We start from the raw sequence: 25659 nt of genomic DNA on the forward strand, positions 1-25659 counted from the left end.
CTTTCAGTCCTGACATTGTTAGACAATGATTTTTTTTTTTTTTTTTTGGAGAATAGATAAGCAGAAAGTGAGGTGGAGATAGTGGAAACATTGTTTGTCCAATGTGGTAGACAGACCTAGGTAAAGCCAAACCATGCAACAGTGTACTTGAAGAACAGTGGGGTTTTGCAGACTGTTGTAGTTTGTTAGCCCTTGCATATGCCATTTGCACTATGCATAAATCTATCCCACAGAGAATGAAATGACCAAGACAGCAAACTAATGATTTGATCCTCCTGCTGTAAAGCTGATTTCAGCATTCACTTAAAAGCTGGATCCAAATATGTAGTGAGGGATTTTGGTAAATTAATTTGCAGAAGTTCCATCACAAACTTGCTCTCATCAAACCCACAAATATCAGATTATAGCAAGAATGCATATACTGGGCAGATTATTTTGCTTTGAATAATTGCATTTTTTGAGTCCCCTGTCTAAAACTCCTTCTTGGTTTTCTTGGAGGTGGTTTTGGTACTTAGTTGCATACCAACCATGTCAGTATTCAACAGTACTAATTGCTTACTAGTTGCATACTACTATTGTTAATGTTTTAAAGCTAAACTGAAAGAAAAATAGCACATTGCCTTAAGGTAGATATGACACCAAGAATGTGCTTTTTAAGAACTAAAATTTAGAAATTATACTAATGTAAAAAAAAAATAATATGAAGCCCCTATATTAGCTAGGTGAGGTCCATGAATTTTAGGTCCATGAATCTTATGTGTTTATCTCATCAGTGTATCAACCACAGTATTTTCGACTGTCTTTAAGGAATCATGAAAAAGATATGTGTGCCATTTTCCCTTTCCTTATTTTTAATTTTTTTTATTTGCCTTTTTAATTTTTTATATTTTACAGTATTTAAAATTTGCTTTCATCGTTTTATATGTATGTCAGTTAATGTCTTTAACAGTGGTCAAGGAAAAGTCCAACTTTCTTTAGAGAATTGACTGAGAAAAATCTTTGCAAGTTAGGAGTGAGGAACTCTGGCCTGAACTGTTCAATAAACGAAGTGCTGTGTTCCAGAGGGTGATTAATAAAATGTTCAGTCTGCTCCACAACAATACTGCTTGCTAATGGACACTCGCAGTTTTTGAGATGTTTGGAATGCTTCCATCTTTACTCCAAATGCAAAGACTGCCAAAATCTGCCAACTGTTAACTGAGAAGATGAGAGTACGCTTTTTGTTGTTTGAACTTTTCCCGTACAAATCTCACCATAGCAAAAAAGGATACTGCCATGTAGTGAGGAGAGATTGCTTATACTCAGGTCAGTTAAAACTTCTCCCAGAGATACGAATGTCCTTTTTTTTTACTGTGCATACTGTTATGCACCACAATTGCATATTAAAAGAAGAATGAAATTTCTTCACCATTTATTTCTTCTGACCATTGAACTGGCAGAGGCTCGAGTGCTTCTTAACACTGTAGTAAAAATCTCATCATCTGTACCTAAAATTTCATGTAAGCTGGTATAATACATATTTGAAAGATTGCTTAATTGTACTGTGCTAGAATCCAGCAGTGAAGGCACAATTTGAGACACAAATCAGTAGGAAGCATTTACTTGTCTAGAAATGACCACAGGAGTCCTTTGTAGTCCTGGATGTATGTTCTTGTGATTTTGTGGAGATACTGCACTATGTACTGGAGAGCGGTTTGGTAATGTCCAGAGACAGCACAGGTTTTTTTCATACAGGAGAATATCTGCAGATTGTATGAAATTAGTATTAAGTATTAATTTAAGTCTTTTTTTTCTTGAGTCCAGGTTTGGGTTTCTAACAGAACGTTAGTCTTGCTTGAAAAGTAAACATTACACAGCATTTACCAAAAAGTGGTATATATATGAAATAGGAAATAATTACAAAATCTTTATGTAATATCTTTTGATAAATGCTTGCTTTTTATTACATTGATTATATTCAAAATACTTTAATAGTTTCATGTTTTTTCATTTGTTTTGTATGATATTCATCATAGGGATATTCATGATCATAAGTAGAATAGAATTGACTCAGGAGGGATCAGTGGATATAGCACTGGGATGCCAAAGGCATGGTTTGCATTTTGCTTTTCATAATCACTCTGTAAATAGACCAGGACAAGCTAATTGCATCTCTGTGCCTTGGTTTCCCTTCATACAAAACTGAGATCCCAATACTTCCTTTGAAAAATGCACTGAGGTCTATAGAAAGAAGTTATTTAGAGAATTATGTGAGATTTTATTTCTATTGTGGTAATTGGAAGGAGAAGGTGTTCATGATCATTCACATCAAACCTTGGTTTGTTCCTTGTTTCCAGCTTCTGAATGGGATGTTCTGCAAATAAGGATTCCAGCATGGATTGATTAGAATTACCTGTGGATCAGTCAGAGATTTATCAGTGGGATCTTTCAAGGCTGCAGCTCAGATTCTTTCCTGCTTATTCCACTTCCTGAGCAGTTGCCATTCATCAGATGTAGTTTTTTGAAACGTTGGTTTTGATTTAGTGCCATTTCATGTCTGCTTTTTTTCTCTATTCTATATCTCTTGTAATTCTTTTTATATATATTGGAAGACAATGAAGAAGCAGGACCTTCGAAATTCTTTATTGATGGAAAAGTTTCAAAAACTTAAGATTTATATTCTAATCATTTATGTGCAGGGATATTTGTCAAAGGAACCTGTAAGACTTGTCACTCACTTCTGTTGAATTTCGGTGGGATTTCAAAGTCTTACTCCCTCAGGCTCTTCTTTCCACTCCTTTATATCTCAAACATCAATCTTATCATACATAGCAATGGTTTATCAGCAAAGCCCCTCAGACAGAAACTGCAAAGAGGCTTTTAGGGCAATTGTTTTCCTTGAGTTATCTGGTATTTCTAGCCAGATTTCATGTATTCCCCCTGCTTCAAGCGCAGTGTTCCTGCTGCTCCTGAACCTCCATGATTTTATGCCTTTTTTTACTTTCCCTCGTCTACAACAGAACTGATGGATAACTTGGAATTTGTAAATGGGATTTTAAGTCACACGATACTTAGCAAAAAAAGCAACATATAAATCAGCAAATAAAACAGGACAATCAAACGTGATCTGTCACAGAGAAATAGGCAAATTGTCATGAGTCAGTGCCTCTGACAGTGATGAGACACAGTAAAAGATCAAGTGTAATGACAAAGAAATACATGTTTTAGAAGTGCATAATATTGCATTTCACAGATATATTTACTAAAATATTATTAGAGATAATAGGTACTGGCATTAAAGAAACACAAGCAAATTAATTTTCAGTGTTCAGTCGTGTTAGTTTTACTTAATATTTGTTTGAGTAACTATAATTTCAATTTTAAAAATGACAAAATTGTATTGTAATGCAATACGTCTTGATAAAGCTAGAAATTGTGCTTGTGGCTTTTGTCAGGTTAGTTTAGGAGTATCCCGTTGCATCATTCCAAAAAGATCTCCCCAGGCACCTGTCACAGTTCCTAATGACAACTGCTTTCTCTCCTGCCTCTGCCATGGTTCTTCAGGTAACATAATTCTCTTTCCTTTATTTCACATGCTTGTCTCAGCCTCTGGCCCTAACCTGGAAGAGGTCCTCACAGCACCTTGGCTCACAAACCAAAGGAGCTGAAAAGGGCTGTCACTTCTTGCTGTCCACTCAGCACTCCTTTTGTACCACTGTGTGACTGACTAAGAAAAAACTTAAGCCTTGTTAATCAGCACTCAAGGGAGCCAGGAGAAAGTGATGCGGGCTGATAACTTCCTTGAACTCACTTTTATATTGAAATTACTTGAATATGCTATATTGGTTGAATTTTATCAGGACTTGTCCATTCAAAGGTAATGTACATGAAAATGGTTTACATAAACTGTAGCATTTGCAGAGTAATTACAATAGTACAGGCTGTTGTTACATACTAATATTTTGAAATTGTAAGTCTATTTTTCACCTGTCCAACAAAACTAAAATTGCACCAAGGTAGCAATTGCTAATACACAGAATACAGTTTGCTTACAACAAATTTTTCAAGCTCTTCCATGCCCAATTTATATGCTGTGCTGACAGTAGCAAACCACTAAATTCATTTACAGATCCAACGTGAAGTTAGTTGATGAATTTACATTATCAATGTTTAATCAGTATCTTTCTTGTTTGTTTATTTAGAACAGCAACAAAACCCGGCAGATGGGATACCCAGTGCTGGGTGACACAGGTGTCTGGTCTACGTCATCAGTCTGATTTTGCTTGCATCCTTTCTTCGAGACTGTACTTCCTTCCCAAGATTAGGCATCAGAGTAAAGTTCAGCAGACAGTGTGTGTCACCTGTTAATCATCAGCTATTATTCCCTACCTATGTTAATAAAATCCATACCACTTCAGGGCCTTACTTTCCCCTTTGGAAGAATCTTCATTATATCAGTCTGTCCATATATATTGTATGGGTAGCCTTGTTTGCTTCCTTTCAGTCTCAGCCATTCTCTGTGCTCTTGAAATGCTGGGTTACCCTCCTTCAGGTGCATCTGCTGCAGGAACTATTTAATATTCTTCTGTGTATTTTCTTATTACTTCTTAATGCAAAATAGCCTTCTTTATTGAAATTACCTTTGTCACACAGACTATGTGTATCACGTACAGAAATCTAAATATTGGAAGGGTTTGATACACAAACAGCTAGCAGTCATGAAGGAGAATGTCATACCCTTAATAAATTGACTTCCTGTTTATTATTTTCAGTATTATACAATTTTATGTGATGGTTGTTCTCCCCTGGCACTTTTAACAAGGGAGTTTTTGCAACCAGAGCTTTTCTGCTCTGGCCCTCAAAAAGCAGATTAATGTTTCATTGTGTCAAAAAAAAGCATATCTTTATTCCCTTACAGGAATACACAATAGATGTTTTCTTCCGTCAGAGGTGGAAGGATGAAAGATTAAAGTTTAAGGGCCCAATGAACATTCTTCGATTGAACAACTTAATGGCCAGCAAGATCTGGACCCCAGATACATTTTTCCACAATGGGAAGAAATCAGTGGCTCATAACATGACAATGCCAAACAAGCTTCTACGAATCCAAGATGATGGAACTCTCCTGTACACCATGAGGTAAGTCTTTTCACCTCTACTCAAGCTATTTCTTGATGTGATTTTTCCAGATAACAATTAAATAAGGTTCCAGGAGGACTATCCTTTGTTTCACGTCTGACCCAGCAGAAAGAAAGCTAGGAAAAAATACGTTTTATTTCCAGCTCTGTTACAAGTCTGTTGGCTGATTATGAGTTGTATCAGTTTTCCTACATGTTCCTTAGCTTTCATACCCCTATAAGGTATTAAAAGATACTGACCACCTTGCCTTAAGTGCTTTGAGACCTTCAGATGGGAATGACTGTGTAAGAATTGTTGAGAATACTCAAAGTTTACCAATTCCATCTTAGAACGATTAAAATTGTGTATGACTTTTGCCTGTTACTACAGCCATTGTACTGACCATGTGAGCCCTTAAGCAAATTTATTATTAAGATCGACGGCAATAAAAAATAAAGAGGAAGAAGAAGGGGTTAATAAGGCCTCAAATTCTTTCTAGCAAGGACTACAGGGAAAAACTACTTACTCTGTAGTAGCTGTTTCTGTATATCTAATTACAATATTTTACTTAGACTTTTAATTTTTGCATCCTGTGCATGATTAGCAGCTAAGACAAACATTTAGCTGGTAAAATGTATTAAATTTGCTTAGAAAATAATTTATGAAAAATTATAAATACCACGTATGCATAGGCTTAAGCAGCATTTTTATAAGACTAATTTCTTCTTCGGTTTCTCTTTTTGCAGTAATGTTAACTATATGAGTTTTCTGGAAATTTTTAATCCAAATTTCCGGAAATCGCTGACTTAGTTTCTTTCTTTTTCTTTGATAATATTTAATAAATTGAATTTGTGAGAATGTAGACTTAAAATCCCCAGCCTAAGTAAGATATAAAATGTGAGCTGTAAAGCAAACATGTACTGTGCAATTTTTTCCATGCAGCCATATCAGCTTCCCTTCAGCCTGGTATACTATACAACATCCAAAACCCTGTAGTACTGAGTGTTGATGGGTAGACTGCTAATAATGTTGCATCATGTGGTGGTTGGAGAGGTTCAGAAATGTTTGCCGGAAATAAACTGAGAGCCCATTTATAGTGTTTTTGCTTGGGCTCAAATCAATATTTGAACTTGTACCTGTATAAACTGACTGAAATTCTCTCACTCCAGAAGATATAATCACATGCTGTACATAGTAAGAAATACTTTTTGAAACCATTATGAAGAATTTTTTAAAAAAACATAAGCTAGAATTAGCTAAGCGTTTTCATGACTCGTGTGTTGCTTCTGAGAGTATGAAATTAATATGCAAACAGTTTTCATTGTCTGGATTTTAAACATCCACTTCTGTCTGTGTCTATTTGAAATGATAGTGCGATTTATACCAGAGCCTCATGCAGTTCTTTCCTTTGCCTTCAGCTGTTTGTTGATTCCTCTCTCTCTCTGCCCCTTGACTTCAGAAAAACTTTCCTGGGGAATAGAAATATGGAATATTTCTGGGTGGAAGGATGGGAGAACATAGTGAGGAATACAATGAATGTGAACCATGTGGAGTTCAGGAGGGTGTAGCTGATGTTTGAGGCTGGATGAAGAGGAACAGAGACATCCAGAAAAAAGTCTCTACCCAGAGGAGACTTACAGGATAGGAAAGAGAAACAGAGCTTTTACTTTTTTTTTTTTTTTTTTTTTTTAACTAAAAATAATGGAGAAGAAAAGTCTGTCAAAAACTTTCTTCAAACTATTTTAAATTATTTTAAATCATATTAATTCCCATATTTCATACTGGGATACATTGTTAACATACTGTCATGCCTTCTACATAAATAAAAATAATAATCACAAGTAACATGGAGAATGAGTAGCCGCAATCTTGTAAAAGAATACAAATGGGTTTTTTTCTACATCTTCCATTTGAAATGTAAAAAACACTTAAATTCAGAAAACTATGTCACACAGTCCTTTGGCAATTTAACTGTATTTTATTTGCTTTTGTAATGAGCCTTTGAGAGCCATATAATCACACGTGTACCTCAGAATATTATGAGAAGAAAATGACTGTTCTTAACAACCTGCAGTTACATAATTTATATTTTCATTTAAATGGCCTTTGCTCATAGTTTTGAGGTCAGCTCTTTCAGGTTTTTGATGTGATAAGTCAGTGCCTTCCAAAGGAACACATAAAAGGCAAGAAGTAAGAGCTGATTTAAATTTTAATTAGTTTAATATAACATTTCAGTTTCATCTCCTAAATCAGCATGAACTCTGTTCATTTCTGTGGAATTGATTTTCTTGTCCTGCTAACTGACTTAAACGCATAGCGGTCTTTTGCCTTTTAGGCTTACAGTCCAAGCTGAATGTCCAATGCACTTGGAGGACTTCCCTATGGATGCTCACTCATGCCCACTGAAATTTGGCAGCTGTAAGTATATAATGAGAAGTATAGCCTTTAGTTAACGAATATCTACCATTGCTCAGCATCACTTTTTTTCAGTGACTTGTTACATGAGAGGTTTAAAACACAAGATGGTACTTTTTAAAAAATTTGTAACCTGACGCATTGAAATCTCTTTATTTAGTGTTGTGTCTTCTAAAGCTTTCTTGACTCCAGTTAACAATAAACACTATGCACCCAATTCAGCACTGCAGTGATCTACTTTTATTCCAGCATGCAAACCATACTGATGGATGCAGACCTGGGTGCACGTAGCTTGTGTACTATTAATGAAGAGCAGATTAAAGACTTCAAAGAATGTTTATTTTATTTTATTGAAGCATTTATTTTCTCTTTTTCGTTAATGATATTTGGTTTTACATTCATAGTCCATGAAGGCAACAACAACTGGCTTCTTGTGATAAAAAAATTAACTCATTAGTGCATCTGCATGTTATAGACAGGTGGCCTTTGGTCTCACTAGTATTATTTTAGCAACAGTGTAACTTCATCTACCTATATTACAGCCTTTATTGTTTTTCTTCATGAATCAGGATCACATTATATATATTTCCTGGATTTTGTACATGAAAAGGTTTTTTTTTTTCCTTTGGCTGCAGCCTACATTCTCTGCTGAGCCCAGGAAAGGGTATATTTTTTTTGAGGAAACTGGTTAATACCTTTACATTCTGTCTGGTTTTACATTAATGCAGCCACCGCAGGTTACAAAACAGGTGATATGCTGCCACTAAGGACATCATTAACCAGACGAACATTATCAGAGCACTCTGTGCTCTCTCCATAACCCTGACATATCCCTTTTCCTTGGAGTTTGGAGTAAATTAAACCCAGCCTGTGTTTCTGATGATGTTTCCACACTAGAGGGAAATCTTAGCTATGGAGATAAATGATCATTAGAATTAATAATACTTGTATCATGGAGCCTTTTTTGCCTAAATATTATAATACATAATGCAGCCTAACTAACTAACACCAGAGATGTTAGCTGAAATCGGCTACTGACTAATAATATTTACATATATGTGCATAGCAAAGTATGTTTGATTTATAAGGTGTGAGAGGAAAAAAGTCTCATAGGTAGCCTCAAAAGAACTTAAAAACCCCTGTAATAATGAAACTGACACTCAGGCCAAGAGGCTACTTCATAGGATGATTTCATTTGCATTCCAAAGTTGGAAACCCTTCTGTATAGGTATATTAGACTTCGTGTGAACGGTTTCTTTTCTTTTCTTTTCTTTTCTTTTCTTTTCTTTTCTTTTCTTTTCTTTTCTTTTCTTTTCTTTTCTTTTCTTTTCTTTTCTTTTCTTTTCTTTTCTTTTCTTTTCTTTTCTTTTCTTTTCTTTTCTTTTCTTTTCTTTTCTTTTCTTTTCTTTTCTTTTCTTTTCTTTTCTTTTCTTTTCTTTTCTTTTCTTTTCTTTTCTTTTCTTTTCTTTTCTTTTCTTTTCTTTTCCTTTCTTTTCCTTTCTTTTCTTTTCTTTTTTCTTTTCCTTTCTTTTCCTTTCCTTTCTTTTCTTTTCCTTTCTTTTCTTTTCCTTTCTTTTCTTTTCTTTTCTTTTCTTTTCTTTTCTTTTCTTTTCTTTTCTTTTCTTTTCTTTTCTTTTCTTTTCTTTTCTTTTCTTTTCTTTTCTTTTCTTTTCTTTTCTTTTCTTTTCTTTTCTTTTCTTTTCTTTTCTTTTCTTTTCTTTTCTTTTCTTTTCTTTTCTTTTCTTTTCTTTTCTTTTCTTTTCTTTTCTTTTCTTTTCTTTTCTTTTCTTTTCTTTTCTTTTCTTTTCTTTTCTTTTCTTTTCCTTTCCTTTCCTTTCCTTTCCTTTCCTTTCCTTTCCTTTCCTTTCCTTTCCTTTCCTTTCTTTTCTTTTCTTTTCTTTTCTTTTCTTTTCTTTTCTTTTCTTTTCTTTTCTTTTCTTTTCTTTTCTTTTCTTTTCTTTTCTTTTCTTTTCTTTTCTTTTCTTTTCTTTTCTTTTCTTTTCTTTTCTTTTCTTTTCTTTTCTTTTCTTTTCTTTTCTTTTCCCTTTCCCTTTCCCTTTCCCTTTCCCTTTCCCTTTCCCTTTCCCTTTCCCTTTCCCTTTCCCTTTCCCTTTCCCTTTCCCTTTCCCTTTCCCTTTCCCTTTCCCTTTCCCTTTCCCTTTCCCTTTCCCTTTGCCTTTGCCTTTGCCTTTGCCTTTGCCTTTGCCTTTCCCTTTCCCTTTCCCTTTCCCTTTCCCTTTCCCTTTCCCTTTCCCTTTTCCCTTTTCCCTTTTCCCTTTTCCCTTTTCCCTTTTCCCTTCCCATTTCCCTTTCCCTTTCCCTTTTCCCTTTTCCCTTTTCCCTTTTCCCTTTTCCCTTTTCCCTTCCCATTTTCCTTTTCCTTTTCCTTTTCCTGTCTGTCTGTCTTTCTGTCTTTCTTTCTCATTTGTTTGATTGGTTTTTTTTTTCTTGCTAGTTTGTTCTTGATTCTCTGCCTGTGGTTTCTGGTTTCCTAGTAAACAGGAGAATTCAAAGTGTGAGCAATGTGATTTTAGAAATCCTGCCTTTCATTTCCCTCATAGTCACCTGCACTCCAGCCTGTTGGCACATCCAGGGGACTCTTATTTCTGTTCATTTTGAATGGCTTCACAGTCATTTTATTTCTTTATCTAAAAATAATTTCAGGACTACTGTACATGTTTCAGCTTTTATTCTGGGATAGAATTTGAATGATGAATAGTGGTGAAAATAAGCAAGAATTCTGAGGATTTTGGTTTAGCAGAAGCAAGTTTGCCAGTGGTATATATTTGCCTCAGCTCTTCATATGCTGCTAATCTTATATTGCTAGAAGGATCATTGGCCTGTACGAATGTCTCAGGAGTTTTTTAATACATAAGAGAAAAGCCAGACTGAATGTATTGGAGAAGCTGCAGCTTAAAAGATTGCCTTTCTTTTCTTTTGAAAAAGCCTAGCCAACACTGGGGAGGATGGGCACAAATCAGCAATTGGCAATACTGCTAGTTTTCATTAAAGCAGAGATCTTCTTATGGGAAGCTGGAAAGATAGAAGGGAAGTGTTAAAAATCTCTACAAGCTACCCACCTGCTAGATTTTGTTAGTCATGCAATTTATGGCTAGTTGCATGAAGAAGCTTCTTTCTGGGCCTCCAGAGATTTCTCAAGTGAAAAAGTTTGTAGCCTAACAGAAATGTTGCTTTTCTTTTTACTTCACTACAGTTATGGTATAAGACTTAATTGTACTTGTCCCTGTCAATCGAAATGAACACACAGTTTCTTCCATCAGTGTTTTACCCTTTTTCCTTTCGTACTTCATTTGTTAGTAGGGTATTAGACTGGAAAAACTTGCAGGACATACTCAATTTTTTTCTTTCTTACTTACTGGAGAGGCATTAATGCTATTTAAAATACAGTGTTGATTTGCTTTCGTTCTAGTTTACTTTGACAGACCCTAGGCTAAATGTATGTTTGACCATGAATGCACTGAGAGCAGCCTGCTTAATGTCAGCATGTCTCACAAAAAGATACCAAGGAGTGATATTTAAGAGGGTGTGCAGGGCAAGGCTGAGAGGCACTACAAGTTTGTTAAGGGCTTTGTCATTGAACCTGGCTTCCTATGCTTAGGTGTGATTTTCAACTAATAATAAAATGCATGTGATACGCTCCCAAAGTGGAGAGTGGGGACAACAGAAAGTCAGAAAAGTATAATGACATTTCAAAAATGCCATGTGTCCTAAACCTTGCAAATTGTTGTTCTTTTCATTTGGCTTACTACAAATTTTTGGATATATATAATAACTAATCTCTGACAAGTTTTTTAACAGAGTAGATTAGATGTTTTTTGTAATTTAACTGCAATAAATTGTGGTTAATAAGATCACAAATGAGTGCCCTGTTTCCATGCTGCAATAGGCATTTACCCTACGTTAAAGCTATTTTAAATGGCCAAACATATTTTTTTTATGATACCATTATAAGGTTTTGTTGTGGGTTTTTTTTTTTTTAAATAAGTAGCTCTTCTAATTCTATGAGTTTTGATGGAAGGTGTTTAATTTCAGTTACTGACAGAATATTTTATCTTATTTCCCACAGATGCATACACAACCTCAGAAGTGACATACATTTGGACTTATAATGCTTCAGATTCAGTGCAGGTGGCACCAGATGGCTCAAGATTGAATCAATATGATCTTTTAGGCCAAACAATTGGAAAAGAGACAGTTAAATCAAGTACAGGTTAGTAAAAGATGTTTTGAAGAAAAAGGCACTCACTTGGCTATGAAGGCCACAAGCATTGCTGGAGGTAGTAGAAGGCTACTGAAAAAAACTGTTGCAAAATGTGAGATATTAGGTATAGTCTATTAATGTACAGTACAAGTAACACATAGCAGCACTTTACTGGTTCTTTCAAGTTAATAAATAAATAACTGATGATAGCAGAGATAAACTTGTCCCCAGTGGCTGTTTTTTAATGCTATCTGGAGCTCAGTCTTGAATCCTAATGTTTGTAACCCAGGACTGGGATAATAATTTAATTTCATTTGGTAGATGATGCTTTTTGTCTGCTAAATGGTGAAGCATGCAGGTTTCAACCATTTTTTCCTTCCATCATGTTTTTTGGCATTAAACACTGGATTATTCTACCCGACTCTAGACTGTGTTCCTACATGTGTCAGGCTGTGCTCCTACATGTGTCAGGCTGTGATGAACCCCATGATTGTCTTCTGACTGTAGATTAAGTTTTGAGGGTGCTTTTGTGTGAACACAGAGAGTTGCTTATGCACAGAAGCCTGCAGGACTGAAATTCTTGTCAGGGCATACAAAAGTTCTGTAAATTCCTGAACACTGATCTTTCTTGGAGCTCAGTGGGAATAAGGTGTAGCTGTTATATTCTGCAGGATGCTTTCTGCTACAAAATACATTCTGTGCAATTTAACCCTAGCACATTTGGTTCACATAAACGTACTAAACTTTCTTTTACCAAAGAAATAGACTTTCTTAACATGATAACCTTTTGTTTCATTGTATTTTGTTTGTTTGTGGAATCTAGGCGAATATACAGTAATGACGGCTCATTTTCACTTGAAGAGAAAAATTGGTTATTTTGTCATTCAGACTTACCTCCCCTGCATCATGACTGTCATTCTCTCTCAAGTGTCATTCTGGCTGAACAGGGAATCTGTACCTGCCAGGACAGTCTTTGGTGAGTATACTGAGTAGCATTCGCTTTGTTTGCAACAGCTGAGGCTGTTAGGAGGTATTTCTGAAGTCTTCTTGGTAAAGGCCTTTTTCATCGAAGTTGGTGTGTTTGTAGAATGTGATACTATTTCTAGTCCAAACAGCTTTCAACTACATCTTACTGGTCTCCTGACAATCTCAAAGTTTTTGGAAATTAGTACATACAAGAGACCTGTCCATATATCCTTGACTCTTTTAAGAGGAAGAAGTTTTAACAGAATGGAAAAAGATAATAGTGTTTCTTTTTTAAAAGTAAATTTAGATTATTTTCTGAAACATCTTACCTTGATATTATCCAAATATTTTGGTACTTGGTAGATAAGCACATTTCTAAATATATTTGTAAATTAAGCAAATTAAATTTGAATTTGTTGAATTACTTGAATGTGTTAAACTTTGCAAGCTGCAGTTCTTTTTAAAAAAAAACCTATTCAGGGGGTCTGGACAAAACTTTCTCACTAATTCAAATTGGGGTGTACTATACGGCAGCAAACAGCTTCAGAAATGCAAAATAATGGTGTTTCTCTTATAAGAAGGTTTTAATCTTTATAAAAGCAAAATAACAAATGTCTTTCTTATTTGCATAACTTAAAGTTCTTTTAATTTGTTTGCTTTTAAAGAAAAAGAGACTAGCACGACAAAAAAAAAGCAATGTCTGTGTGGAATCAGCCACCAGAAATGCTGCATAAAATTGTATGATTAGTCATCAGTAAACACTGTGCACTCTTCAATAAATAGGCCAAACTCAAATGCATATTAAGTATGATGCACAATAAAGCACTTACTGTCTCTCCTGGTAGAGAAAATGCCACACAAAGCATTGTGGAAAATTTGCAGGTTTGAATATGAGCCTTATTGAAGTCAGGTGAAATGGGTCAGTGGTTTTAGTGGGACCAGAATTCTACCACATTTTCTCAGGCAGTTATGAGGCAGACTTTTTTTCTTTCTTCAAAACCTTCTGTGACCATTTCTGTTTATCAAAATGCACATTCCTGTTTTCCAGCCTTGCAAATACGCTGTCAAATCCTTCTATACCTCTGTCTTTGCCCTTTTCTGTACCTCCTCCTATACATTTAGGACAGTGTAACTGGTTTGGCCAAAGAAAAGTCTCACTTCTCTTCCTAAAAGGTGCTTTCTGTTACTGGGTTGCTGGTAACAAGGCACTATGTCAGTTACAAGGTAGTAGGATAGTTTTCCTGGGATGTTGTGTCCCTTCCTGCATACCTCTTCTCTTGTTCTTCATTTATTTTTTGTTTAACATTATTATTTTTTAAATCTGTAATATCTGCATGGCAGCCTGCTGCTTTACTCTCCTGGGGTTTAGCATAATATGGATAATGAACAGTGTCCTGTTTCAGGATGTCTTGAGGGAACTGGGTAGGAGGGCTGCAAGAGCAGAACCACACAAAAATAAAAACCATAAAAATCTAAAAAAGACATAAAAATCTAAAATCTGTTTACTAACCACAATGGGTATGCTGAGGACATAACAATTTCTTTGCTAATATTTTAGTTCTGCCATACAGACATGCACCTCAAGCACCAGTCAGCACTCCGTCCCCTCCAGGCCATCTTAGGCTGGCACCCTGAACCCAGGGGAACATGTACAGGCTCTGCCTGATGGAGCAGTCTAGCATTTGCACCTCAGGCTTAGCCTTCTGCATTGTGTTGGGTGTCCCCTGAGGAGCTATTTCTTAACATTTTTTTACACTCTAGATGAGATAAGCTGCCAATGGCCTCTCTAATCACGTAGCCCCAGGTGAATCTCCCAGTCTTTCTTGCTACTTACTGGCAGCAGTTGTCACTGGGGTTTGTGATACCCTCTGGTCTCCTGCCTAAATGTGTTACAAAAATGTGGTTAGCCACAGTTTCATACAAAGTTCATATATTGCTTCTTACTGTTTTCAGGCTCACACTGAATTAACCTTGACAGTGAGAGCTGGGCAGGTACACTAAAGGTCTCGTTTGGGTGGTACTTTCAGGGAGGCTCTGTGAAGTGTCACATGAAGCCCATACTACAGATAAGTTAATAAAACAAGCTACTTCCAGCAGGGAATATAAAAACTGCAGGAGATTTTACTTTGCACTTTTATTGATCATACTTAATTTTTAGTTTTTATATGGAGTACTCACTTGCTAGATACCCCTTTTTGCATTGTATAATAAATATATCAATATTAAAATATGAATAAGTAGAAAGTACTAGTTTTAATAAAATGTTTTTCAGAATCAATGAGAAATTTATTTCAAATACCTTCTTGAGAGCTGCCAAGTCCTAGAAAAAACTAACTACTGAAGTACTCTTCCTTTCAAAGAAACATAACTCCTAGTTATTCAAAGCACCACTTAGCATTTATTATTTCATGTTTGAAAGAAGTTACTTTTCTTTCCTCTTTCTATCCTCTTACAACATAGTTTCAAGTTCTAGGTTAACATGAAGGGCTTGGTATAATGAGGCTTCTTTTATAGTTGAGCTCTTTAATCCTTTTCCTTTATGGCATCTATTTAATATTATTGACCTAAGCAACCCCAAATGAATTATGGCCTAATGTTATATTGTTTCAACTTTGCTTTAAATTATTGGAAGAAGAAAGTTTTATCATCATTAATTAAATAAGTCTTGAATGTTTTTCTCTAGCAGATAAATTTGAAAAGCATTTTATTGCATTTTTAATGAAAGGGAATAAGCCTGATTCATAATGCCTTCATTTACTGAAAGATTACAATCTGTTTCATTTAGTAATGTGTTTATTGTTCCACATTTAGTGTAAACAATATTAGCAAAACTCATCTTGTGCAGCTTATTGAATTCTTGCTTCATTTTTAATGGGTCATAACATTTAGAACCATCACATATTTTTGAATAGCAGCATTAGAAATGCAGGTGACAACAATCAGAAATTAGATTTTTAGTGCTACAGTTATCAACATGTTTTAACTCACACAGAGTAGGAGTGAGAATGTTAAAGTGAATGTAGTTAGATATATATTCTTTGATACCCAAAGCAGGCAAGAACAAAAATTAGTAGTTATTTTTTAGTACATTGTCCAAGATACAGAATGTTGAATTCTTATATCTATGTTCTTTTGTCAGGACTCTGTTCTCTGTGATCATTTTATTCTTACGCCCCTGTGTTCTGCTTGTTCTTAGTTTATCTTTTCTGAACTTATATTAATTAATGTACATATTGAAGCAAAAAGCCATTTAGACCTGAAATAGATAGACTTTTTTAAGTGTGCAGCTACAAAAAGGGGAACCTAAGAAAAGTTCAAATCTGTTCTCTGGTTATTTTTACATGGGAGTTGAATAACGTAGATGCTTCCTTTTGAACAATTCCGTATATACAAAGTACCTTTTCCCATTTTGTTGAAAAAAACGTTAACTGTCTGTCTTTACTTCTCATTTCATATGCTGCAGATTACCTTTTGTTCCTTTAGAGATGTCCAACCACTCACAAATTTCAACCTATAATTTCTTAATTTGGAATTTCTGCTAACTTTAGAGATAACACTAGTGGTAAGCAGTGGGCAAGTATACCTGGAAAACTGTAACCCTTAGTTAGAGACTGGGCTGGCTGCAAACAAACTAATATGTCTTCTCAGCTCAGTGGTGTGCCAAGACACTAGCTCATGTTCCAATAGTGGCATAATGACATGCAACTTTTACTGGAGCTGGGGTAAATGGCACTTGCTGTTCATCTTTGGGAATTAGCTTGGCTGTCGATCAACGGAGAACTCGGTTTCATTCCTCGGTATTGGTACAGTCTTCACTTCATGAGCACCGACTTCACAATATGTACGTGTAGCTTAACTGACTGACTGAATGCAACTTTTCTGGAAATAGATGATGTTATTGTCCTTGGCCTCCCATGCTATTTAAAAAGGCTTCTGGCCTTTTGTGTTGTTCTTTTAGTAAAAAGAGTAGACAGAGCACTTGAGCTTTTTTCTACAATCTTTCTCTCAATGGTTGTTCAGACTTACCTCCTGGTGCCTAAGCAGAATGAATTTACACTCCTTTTGTATGGTATTCTCAAGTAATACATATGCATTGCATAAGTAAAAAAGAAACAGTATGATGTGTAGCCAAATGTTATGGTATAATACTTTAAAATTACATTATCTCCAGAATTTTTAAGCTTTTGTTTAGACCTCCAACCATTTACTCTTGGAGTGATAAAATGAAGTAGTAATCTGTATCTCTGTAAAAGGGACAACAGTCTTTTCTTTCTGCTATGTTATTTGTATTTATGAATCTGTTTATCTATGGTTTTGGCCCAGGTTGAATGATCTAATTACCTAACAACATCTGCAATTACTGTTAAGAAAAAAGAGCGTAAAATAATAGAGCAATGGAATTAGCTTCCTAATATAAAAAAAGTAATTTATCAATCCTTTTGTGATATGTTCTTCAACCATTATGCGTCTCTTTGCAAAGTGCTGTGATTAAAAGATAAAATTATGGGAGGAGTAGCATGACATTATAAGAAATGGAACACATTTCAAGCATTTTGTACAAATTATTTGCAAAGCTGAAGTACCTATTTTGTTACAGAAATGTACTTTGGAAACTTGTTACTTAGGCCTTTTACTTTCATTTTGAAAGGAGATGTCCACATTCTAACATGAGAAGACTAGGACATAATTTAGTTGACTAAAATCTGTTCAAATCAGAAAAATCAGTTGATACACAAGAGGTGAAATTAGGGTCCAAAAGAACTTGTCCCTGTCAAGGAGTAGCCTGACTTTTGCACACAAATGTGGGCATAAGCTGGTTATTATGACAGATTTTAACTTTATTATTAACTTTAATAAATATTATGTGCTAGTGCCTCCAATTTCCACTATATGTTTTCAGTTAGGCATTTCTAGTTTTTCAGTTTATGTCTTCTGCTATTGCATGGCAGTGCCCTGTACCAGGGAGACAGAAATTGTTTGCCGAAAGTTGGCTGGCTAACTTTAAACACATCTTGAATGGTATCCATCTGTCCTGGAATTCAAGATATGGCATTTTCCACATATAGAAGTTTAGTTCCAGTGAAAAGTGTTGAATTTACAACCCTGGAGATGGATATCCTCTCTCCAGTGAGCAGATGCTGTTTCAAAAGTGGCACTGTAAAAAAAAATCCTAGACAATCAAATAGTTCCAGGCTTGCTTGTCCTGAATGGATAAACCTGTAGTGACAGAAGATATTTAGCTTTTATAGCATGCACTGCTGAGAACAAAAGTTATATAGATGTTGGGGTATATTTACTATCAAGTATAAAATGCTTGGTCCTCTTCGGAGAATGGAAATGTCAATGGTTTATTTTTTGGATCCTTTTTAAAAAGACAAACTGATGACTGCTCATGGTCTCTTACAAGTTGATACCTGTCCATGTCCTTCTGGCACCCATTCAGTGGCATATTTGCTGGGTGCTGGGCTGTAGAAGATAGTTCTTGACCTGTTTATAAACTGTGGTCTTTATACATCGTAATAACATAATCTGTTAAATTATTTAGGCTGTTCAGAGTAGTATATGATTTAGGGGAGAAGATTGTTTTCCTCCAATCTTTATGGAATGAGTGTGGGGTCTTTCACAAGTTGACCATATTCCTCCACACTAATAGTTTTTCAGTCCTCATGTGTTTAGCAGTGACAAGGAGGCAGGTTATTTCCGTTTAGTCCTTTTTCATAAAGAATACTTGATAATACTAATTTTTCAAATTAACTATAATGTACAAAATCATGTCTCTTGACTGAAGAAGAATAGCAAGTATAAGAATACTAGAGATTCTTAAACTGACAGGTATCACAGATTAAATTTTCTGTCCAATTTTTTCCCACTCAACTCAAATTAAATGACTGTGGTAGTTGAACATCACTGAATTTATAGAGTGAAGGAGTAAATGAAAGTGTGTTGGCAATTGTCTGACAATGTGCTCTTTGATTAGCATTTAGGTCACAAAGTGGTGTGGCTTGCTGAACTTTTTGGCGAAATTGTCAACTGGTAGCAAGATACAAGATGTAAATTAATGACATTTTAATTGAGATGAGAAAAGGTCAGCAGTTAATCTTAAATTAGATTTCTGAAGAAGCCAATGGGGCTTCCAGAAGATTAGTTTATTCTAAAAGGTAGGACTTAAACAGAACAACAGTACCTTAACAACTGTACATATTTACATGTGGATAAGGTCACCTCATCTCTGAGAAACAATCACTTTACTGATACTTCTGTATAATTAAAATTATTTATCTGCAGCTCAGGACCAGTATTAAAATATGCATATGTTAATTTTAAGTATAAGATAGACTGCCTTTTCCCTGAGGTGCTGAAAAATAATTAAGCCATATGTTGTGTAAGTGTTAGGAGAGAATAAGTTCTTTACAAAATATACTGTCTACACATTTTCATACAATATATTATGATAGCTGCTTCCTTTTCATTGTGTAGGCTAGTAGATCTCAACAGTGTCACGGCTGGTTCCAGACCAAACCCACTTCTTTAAGTTATGGAGGCTGAAAAACAGCAATTAGAGAATTGTGTTTGCTAAGGTATCTGGATACTGGGTGACTCAGCAGGATGTTTCTGTGCCTTGTTTTCCCTTCTGCACAGGCCTTTAGAAGCGCATCAAGGGAGTGGCATTGAGACTGAGTCCACTTAGCTTTGCTCTGTCATCCTTTGTAGCACCCTCAGAGATGGAGATTCTTTAGAGGAGGGATGGAACTTGCAAAGCCTGAAGAGGTCTGAGTAGGTGTAATTGCTGCCTCTCTTCCCTCTCACACAATGGTTAAAAATGCTTCTCTTGTAGCAGAAGGAAAATTTCACCAGAACCCAGGTGACAGATTACTGACAGTGGAGGATCTGGCTTAGGGAAAGTGGCTTTGCTTCTCTTGGGCATCCTTTTACAACAATTTTATGAGTGTGTAGTTGTTGAAGCTGTGACATTCTGTTACTAATATTTCTGCCACGACATCTCCTTTGCCTGTCATGATGGAGTGTAGGTTTGCCGATCTGTGCTAAGTATATCACTTTGCGTTGCTTTTCATTCTGGAGACGTATTTAATGGCGTGCCACGAAAGGAATCGTTTAGTTTGTCTAAGTGTGATTCAGCCTGAGGTGGGAAAACTGATTTACTTAAGGAATGGAAACTGTACTTGTGGCTGTGGGTTTTGGCATGCTAAAACTGATCCAGTATAATGTTCTCTTCCTTTCCTCCCATGTATGTTTTTTCTGATTTTTTTTGAGTATAATTCCTGGCTTCCTACTGGGTCTTCGTTATATACAAAGTACTGTAAAGTGCTTTTAATAACTGCCACAGTGAAAGAACAATCTTCCTGGATTATCAAGTCTTGTTTTCTGACACAGTAAATACACAGTTATAATAATCTGACATTTCAAATCAATATGCTGTTCTAGAAAAAAATCCATGTGACCTGAATGAAAACCTGTTTATGTCTTCAACTGTGTCACTGGATGGTTAGTGAGACAGCTACTGGCAAAAAAAAAAAAAAAAAAAATCTATAATAATGAAGGTCAATTTGTCTAGTACAGTCAGTAAAGACGGGTGCCAGACCTGCAGCCACTGCAGTGAAACCAGACACCAAACATTAACATATTAATCATTATTACTGTAATGCTGCAAAACATTATGACTCCATTAAGGAATTGTTAATTTTGTCCCTACCTGTCCTGATATCTAAAAACCAAAATAAAATACTGTCTATCTCCTGTAAATAAAACCTTCAGCTGATTAAAAAAGGGAACTTTTGGCAACAAAATTAAAATAAAGTACTTCAAAGGAAACTCCAGATGCAACCTTTAATATGCTTCTGGCAGTTTGTCAACAACTTAGATAAGCAAATTTTCCATTGTGTTTCACAAACATACCATAATAATTTTTGGGTTGTATTTTTGTTAACATTCAAAATCCAAGTAAAATTGTTGATGTTCTGTTTTTTTGTCCACTTGCAGGAGTAACAACTGTGTTGACAATGACAACATTGAGCATCAGTGCTCGAAATTCACTCCCCAAAGTCGCATATGCAACAGCTATGGATTGGTTTATTGCTGTTTGTTATGCGTTTGTATTCTCTGCATTAATTGAATTTGCTACTGTAAATTATTTCACAAAACGAGGATGGGCCTGGGATGGAAAAAGTGTAGTGAATGATAAGGTAAGTCCTAAGGAAATAGCCCTATTTCCAGTAAATTGCACTAAAACAGCTGTAATATATTGTTTTGATTACATTTCCTGTTTAAAAATCCCAAACATGATGCTTTAAATCAAAAGAATGTAGATGTATTTTCTGTCCTGAACAAAAAATATATCTGCCCTGATGTTGCTAATCTCACTTGGTCTCAATAATCCAGATTTAGTTATCAAGCACATTGGTTTTTTTATGTTGGAAACTGTCTGACTTGTTTGTTAACTACTCATTTAAAACTGTGTATCTCGTTATTCAGAAAATTTAATCCAGATTATATTGGTTGGTGGGTTGTTTTTTTTTTTTACTTAATCCAGTTGAGTTGGAAATGAGAAAAAGATTACAGAAAGGTATAATGTATATTAATTTTATTGGTAACTAAGGATCAGAAAAAACCTGAATGCCCATATAGGCAAAAGCTGTTAATAACAAAATCTAGAGGGTTTGAACATTTTCAGTATTCTGAAACTTATCCCTAATGATACTTAGACATTAACTTTTAAACTAATTTAAATAGCTGTTGTACAAAATTCTGAATACTTCTTCACCTATAATGTCTTGATGTTCTGAGTGCACGGAAACAGAGTCGTGCCTTAATTTTCTGGTATCGATTGTAGTGTAGATGTGATAGCATGAAGAAATTTTAACCTGATAGAATTTCTTATTTCGTGAACGAAATGAACTGGTGATATGCCCAAATTTGTGTCAAGCTTTACAGTTTATAATTTTAGTAACACAGAACAAATGTTAAAGCTGACATTGTTTTGACCAGCTTACTGTATTACATAATTTTGTCCTGTCCTGCTCCCTGATTCTACCAATGGAAAAGGATTTCTTCTGGCAAAGAATACTCTAATTTCTGTGGTTGTCCTTAAAACAGGATAGGATATGATTTGCTTCATAGATGATAGTAGTAGACATGAAGCAAAGTTTAGTTAACTGATGATTTCTCAGCACTTTGAATGCATAAAGCACAGTGCATAAAGGAGCAAAATGTCCAGTTAATGGTAAAGGGGAATTAGAGGAAATGAGTACATAGTTTATAATTCCCTATGGCTTCTGGAAGGGCATGAACTATCCATAGCTTCAGGATCTGTATCCTCATTCTAGAAGTAGATACCAAATCACTACAAGTTTATCAGCATGTCACGAGTGAAGCTTTTCAGACTGTCGCATTGCCCTGGCATTGTAATAATGTAGGGAGCCCTTACAAACTCTCTGATCACCCTTTGGCTGTTCCTTTAGTGTTGTCTCATGATCTTATGAGTGGCAGCTGTTTAACAGCTAGGTAGTTTTCCTTCCTCGGAATGACAAAATTAGCCATTCCATTAAGATTTATATATTGTTCACATGTCTAGTTCTCTATTTTCTTCAAACTGACTTAACAAAAAGCTAAACTTTTAACATTTTCATAGTTTCTCATACAAAAAATAGGGTTCATCTTTATTTTGCAGGTCTCATTTAATGGTATTACAGATACCTTTTATAAACTTACTAAGTGTGCCTGAAAGGAAGGAATTATAGATCAATTAGAGTGTTCCTCTTGTAATTTGATTTGGTAATTTGCTCTTGTTTATGACAAATGCATCTGTGCATCTAAAGCCAGGCTTACTCCTCACCAAATAAAGTGAAATATGTTTCCTCAGTGACAGTCATCTGTGTTCATGTTATACGGAATTCCCATCTAAGTGCTGTCAACATGCAATTTATCTCACAGGAAAGCAGGTGCAGGGACAAACTACATATTTGATCAGCCCTTTTCATACTCCAGTCAATAAGAAACAATGCTGAATTCCCACCCAATCCCAGATTTTGTTTTTATGTGACATCACCTTCTGAGACAAGGTATTTGGGGCACAACATCTAACCATGAAGATCTTATCAAGATTTTTAGGTCACCCTGATAAATATCGAATTTGAGCTAATTAAAAAAAAAAACCAGGAAATTGGGTAGATGCCTCCCAGTGGAGGCCACTTGTGCCACTTCCATTAGATTAAAAATCAAACCAAACCAATACAGCAGTTGATGATTTCTTATATGAGACAGAAATTAACTATTTCTTCATCTGTTTAATTCTGTATTTTGTGGAAGAGATGGACTGAATCTAATATTTGTTTGCCTGCTTCTAAATGATATATGGAGAGCCTTGCTTCCTGAGAAACTGAAATCCTTCCATTGTTTCCTGTAGGTTATTAGAAGTTCCTTACAAAACAGTGAATCGATTTATAGCATTACAGTCTTATTGCAGAGCTAATCTGTGTATCTATATATATATATAAAAACTCAAGCCTGTACTCATTACCTACACATCCCTGTGTCTATCTATAGACATAGCTTCTCCATTGGACTGCTATTTGAAAGCATACGCAGTCCCATAAAAACACAGAATTGCTGAGGTTGGAAGGGACCTCTGGAGATTTTCAAATTTAACTTCCCTACTCCAAGCAGGGTCGGTCCGTGGGGTCATGTCCAGACAGCTTTTTAACATATCCAAGGACGGAGACTCCACAACCGCTCTGGGCAACCTGTTCCAGCGCTTAATCATGCTCACAGTAAAATAGGTTTTTTTGTATAAGTGGAATATTCTGTATGTCAGTTTGTGCCCATTGCCTCTTGTCCTTCCACTAGAGACCACTGGTCTTCTTTACTGTCTTCCACTAGATATTTATATACATTGATAACATTCCCTCCTGAGCCTTCTTTTCTCCAGGCTGAACAGTTCCAGCTCTCTCAGCCTTTCATACTTCACATGCTTCAGACCTTAAATCACCCTTGTGGTCCTTCGCTGGACTCACTCCATTATGTCCATGTCTCTATTGATCTGGGAAGCCCCAGAACTGGATCCAGCACTCTGGATGTGTCTCACCAGGGCTGAGTCAAGGGGAACGATCACCTCCCTTGGCTTGCTGTCAACGTCCTTTATAATGCAGCCCAGGAGGCTGTTGGCCTTCGTTGCTGTGAGGGCACATTGCTGGCTTGTGTTCAACTTGGTTTCCACCAGGCCCCCCTGCTTTCCAGCCCATTAGCCCCAACCTGTATTGGTGCATGGGGTTATTCCTCCCTACGTGGAGGACTCTTCAATTTCCCTTTGCTGAACTTCATTAAATTCTTGTCATTCCATCCCACTTTTCTTACCTTCTGTTATTTTTTCAAGTTCTAATCCCCATTTTCATCACTATTATGCATTTTTTAAACCATAATTTCTGAAAACCAGAAACAGTTCTTGGGCTAATTCTCATCTCACTTCTGCGACTACCAGGCTGGAGTCCTCCTTTCTCTTAATTGCAATCTCTTTCTGACCTCTCTGTGTGTGTCTGTGTATATATACATGTAAACACACACATATTTCTCCAGAATATCTTAAAAATGTAGACGATTACTGAAATTCCTTTATTTATTGGTAGTATGTTATGAGATGTTCAAATAATAGCGATGCTAGATTTATGTGGGAAAGGTGGCCTAAATTTCATTTTATTACAATGCCAGGTAATCTTTGTTTCCCAGTCCACTCATTCAGTCCTTCTAGTTCTCTTCAACAGAGAACATTTTAAAGATCTTGCAATTCTGTTATAAGGAGTCAGAACAGCTAGAGGAAGACCAACTCTTTTCCAGTTATCCTTACAATCCCAGTAACAGACCCTTCCTCATGTAACTTCAGTAGGGCATTTGATGGTGCAAGAGTCCCATGTTTTTAGAGCATTCTTATGTTAACTGTACCTTCTCTTTGGATAGACTAGAAGTGTCTTTCTTTATATTTGAATTTATCAGTATGATATTCCTGGTATTTATTTTAACATACTCACACATTCTCATCGGTTTCTTTTACATTTGAAATTATGTTTTATTAAGTCTATTCTGGCAAATACCTTTAAATATTTAACTTCATGCTGTCTTCCAATAGAAAAAAGAAAAAGCATCTGTCATTAAGAAAAACAATGCCTATGCAGTGGCTGTTGCCAACTATGCTCCAAATATTACCAAGGACTCAGTGCTACCAACTATCTCCAAGAGTGCTACAACTGCAGAACCCAACAAGGCAAAACCGGAAGCAAAGCCACAGGAAGCAAAGAAGACATTCAACAGCGTTAGTAAAATTGACAGAATGTCTAGAATAGTGTTTCCAGTCTTGTTTGGTACTTTTAATTTAGTGTATTGGGCTACGTATTTAAACAGGGAGCCTGTCTTACTTGGCTTTGCGCCATCAACCTAAAAGCTGAATTGCACTGAGGACTTAAAGCATCATTCTAATCAGATAGGTTGTTTGCTATGTACAGTACGACTAATAACTGCTAATCTGTGAACCATTATGTACAGAGTGTATATAGATGTCTTATCTGTGTATCTCCAAAGGAGGGACACAGTGTTAATTCATGGGTCTGTAAACAGATAGCACCCATGGCAAATACAGACAGCTCTTTAAAAGTTATACCCAGGGGAGTTCTGTTAAACTAGGATTCAAATATACAGAATTATATTCTCTCCGTACAATGAAATGAAGATATGATCCTACATAATTATTTAGGAACAGTATTTTTTTAATTTAAAGTTAAAATATTTTTCTATAAAGTAACTAATTCTACTTTAATGAAAGAAACTGTCATTTAAAAAAGTGATTTTTTTAAAAAAGTGTAATTGTTTCATACAATAGCGGTACCCATGTACATAACAGAGTACGGAGGTCATACAGTTCTACTGTTCACAAACATCCTGGATACTAGTTAGGCTGA

At 35.7% G+C, this 25659-nt stretch overlaps 1 protein-coding gene across 1 annotated transcript in view; it reads left to right on the top strand.

Moving 5' to 3' along the window:
- GABRA2 (gamma-aminobutyric acid type A receptor subunit alpha2) overlaps window positions 1–25142 on the top strand; it is a 56021-nt gene extending 30879 nt beyond the window's left edge. The window contains exons 4-9 of the mRNA XM_086464614.1: window positions 4898–5118; window positions 7433–7515; window positions 11600–11743; window positions 12558–12710; window positions 20699–20901; window positions 24834–25142. Coding sequence (XP_086320740.1) covers window positions 4898–5118; window positions 7433–7515; window positions 11600–11743; window positions 12558–12710; window positions 20699–20901; window positions 24834–25142 — 1113 coding nt within the window. The remainder of the gene's footprint in view (window positions 1–4897; window positions 5119–7432; window positions 7516–11599; window positions 11744–12557; window positions 12711–20698; window positions 20902–24833) is intronic.
- Window positions 25143–25659: the final 517 nt, after the last annotated feature.

The sequence above is a fragment of the Leptosomus discolor genome, chromosome 4, assembly GCF_034619465.1.
Source record: "Leptosomus discolor isolate bLepDis1 chromosome 4, bLepDis1.hap2, whole genome shotgun sequence".
NCBI lineage: Eukaryota > Metazoa > Chordata > Aves > Leptosomiformes > Leptosomidae > Leptosomus > Leptosomus discolor.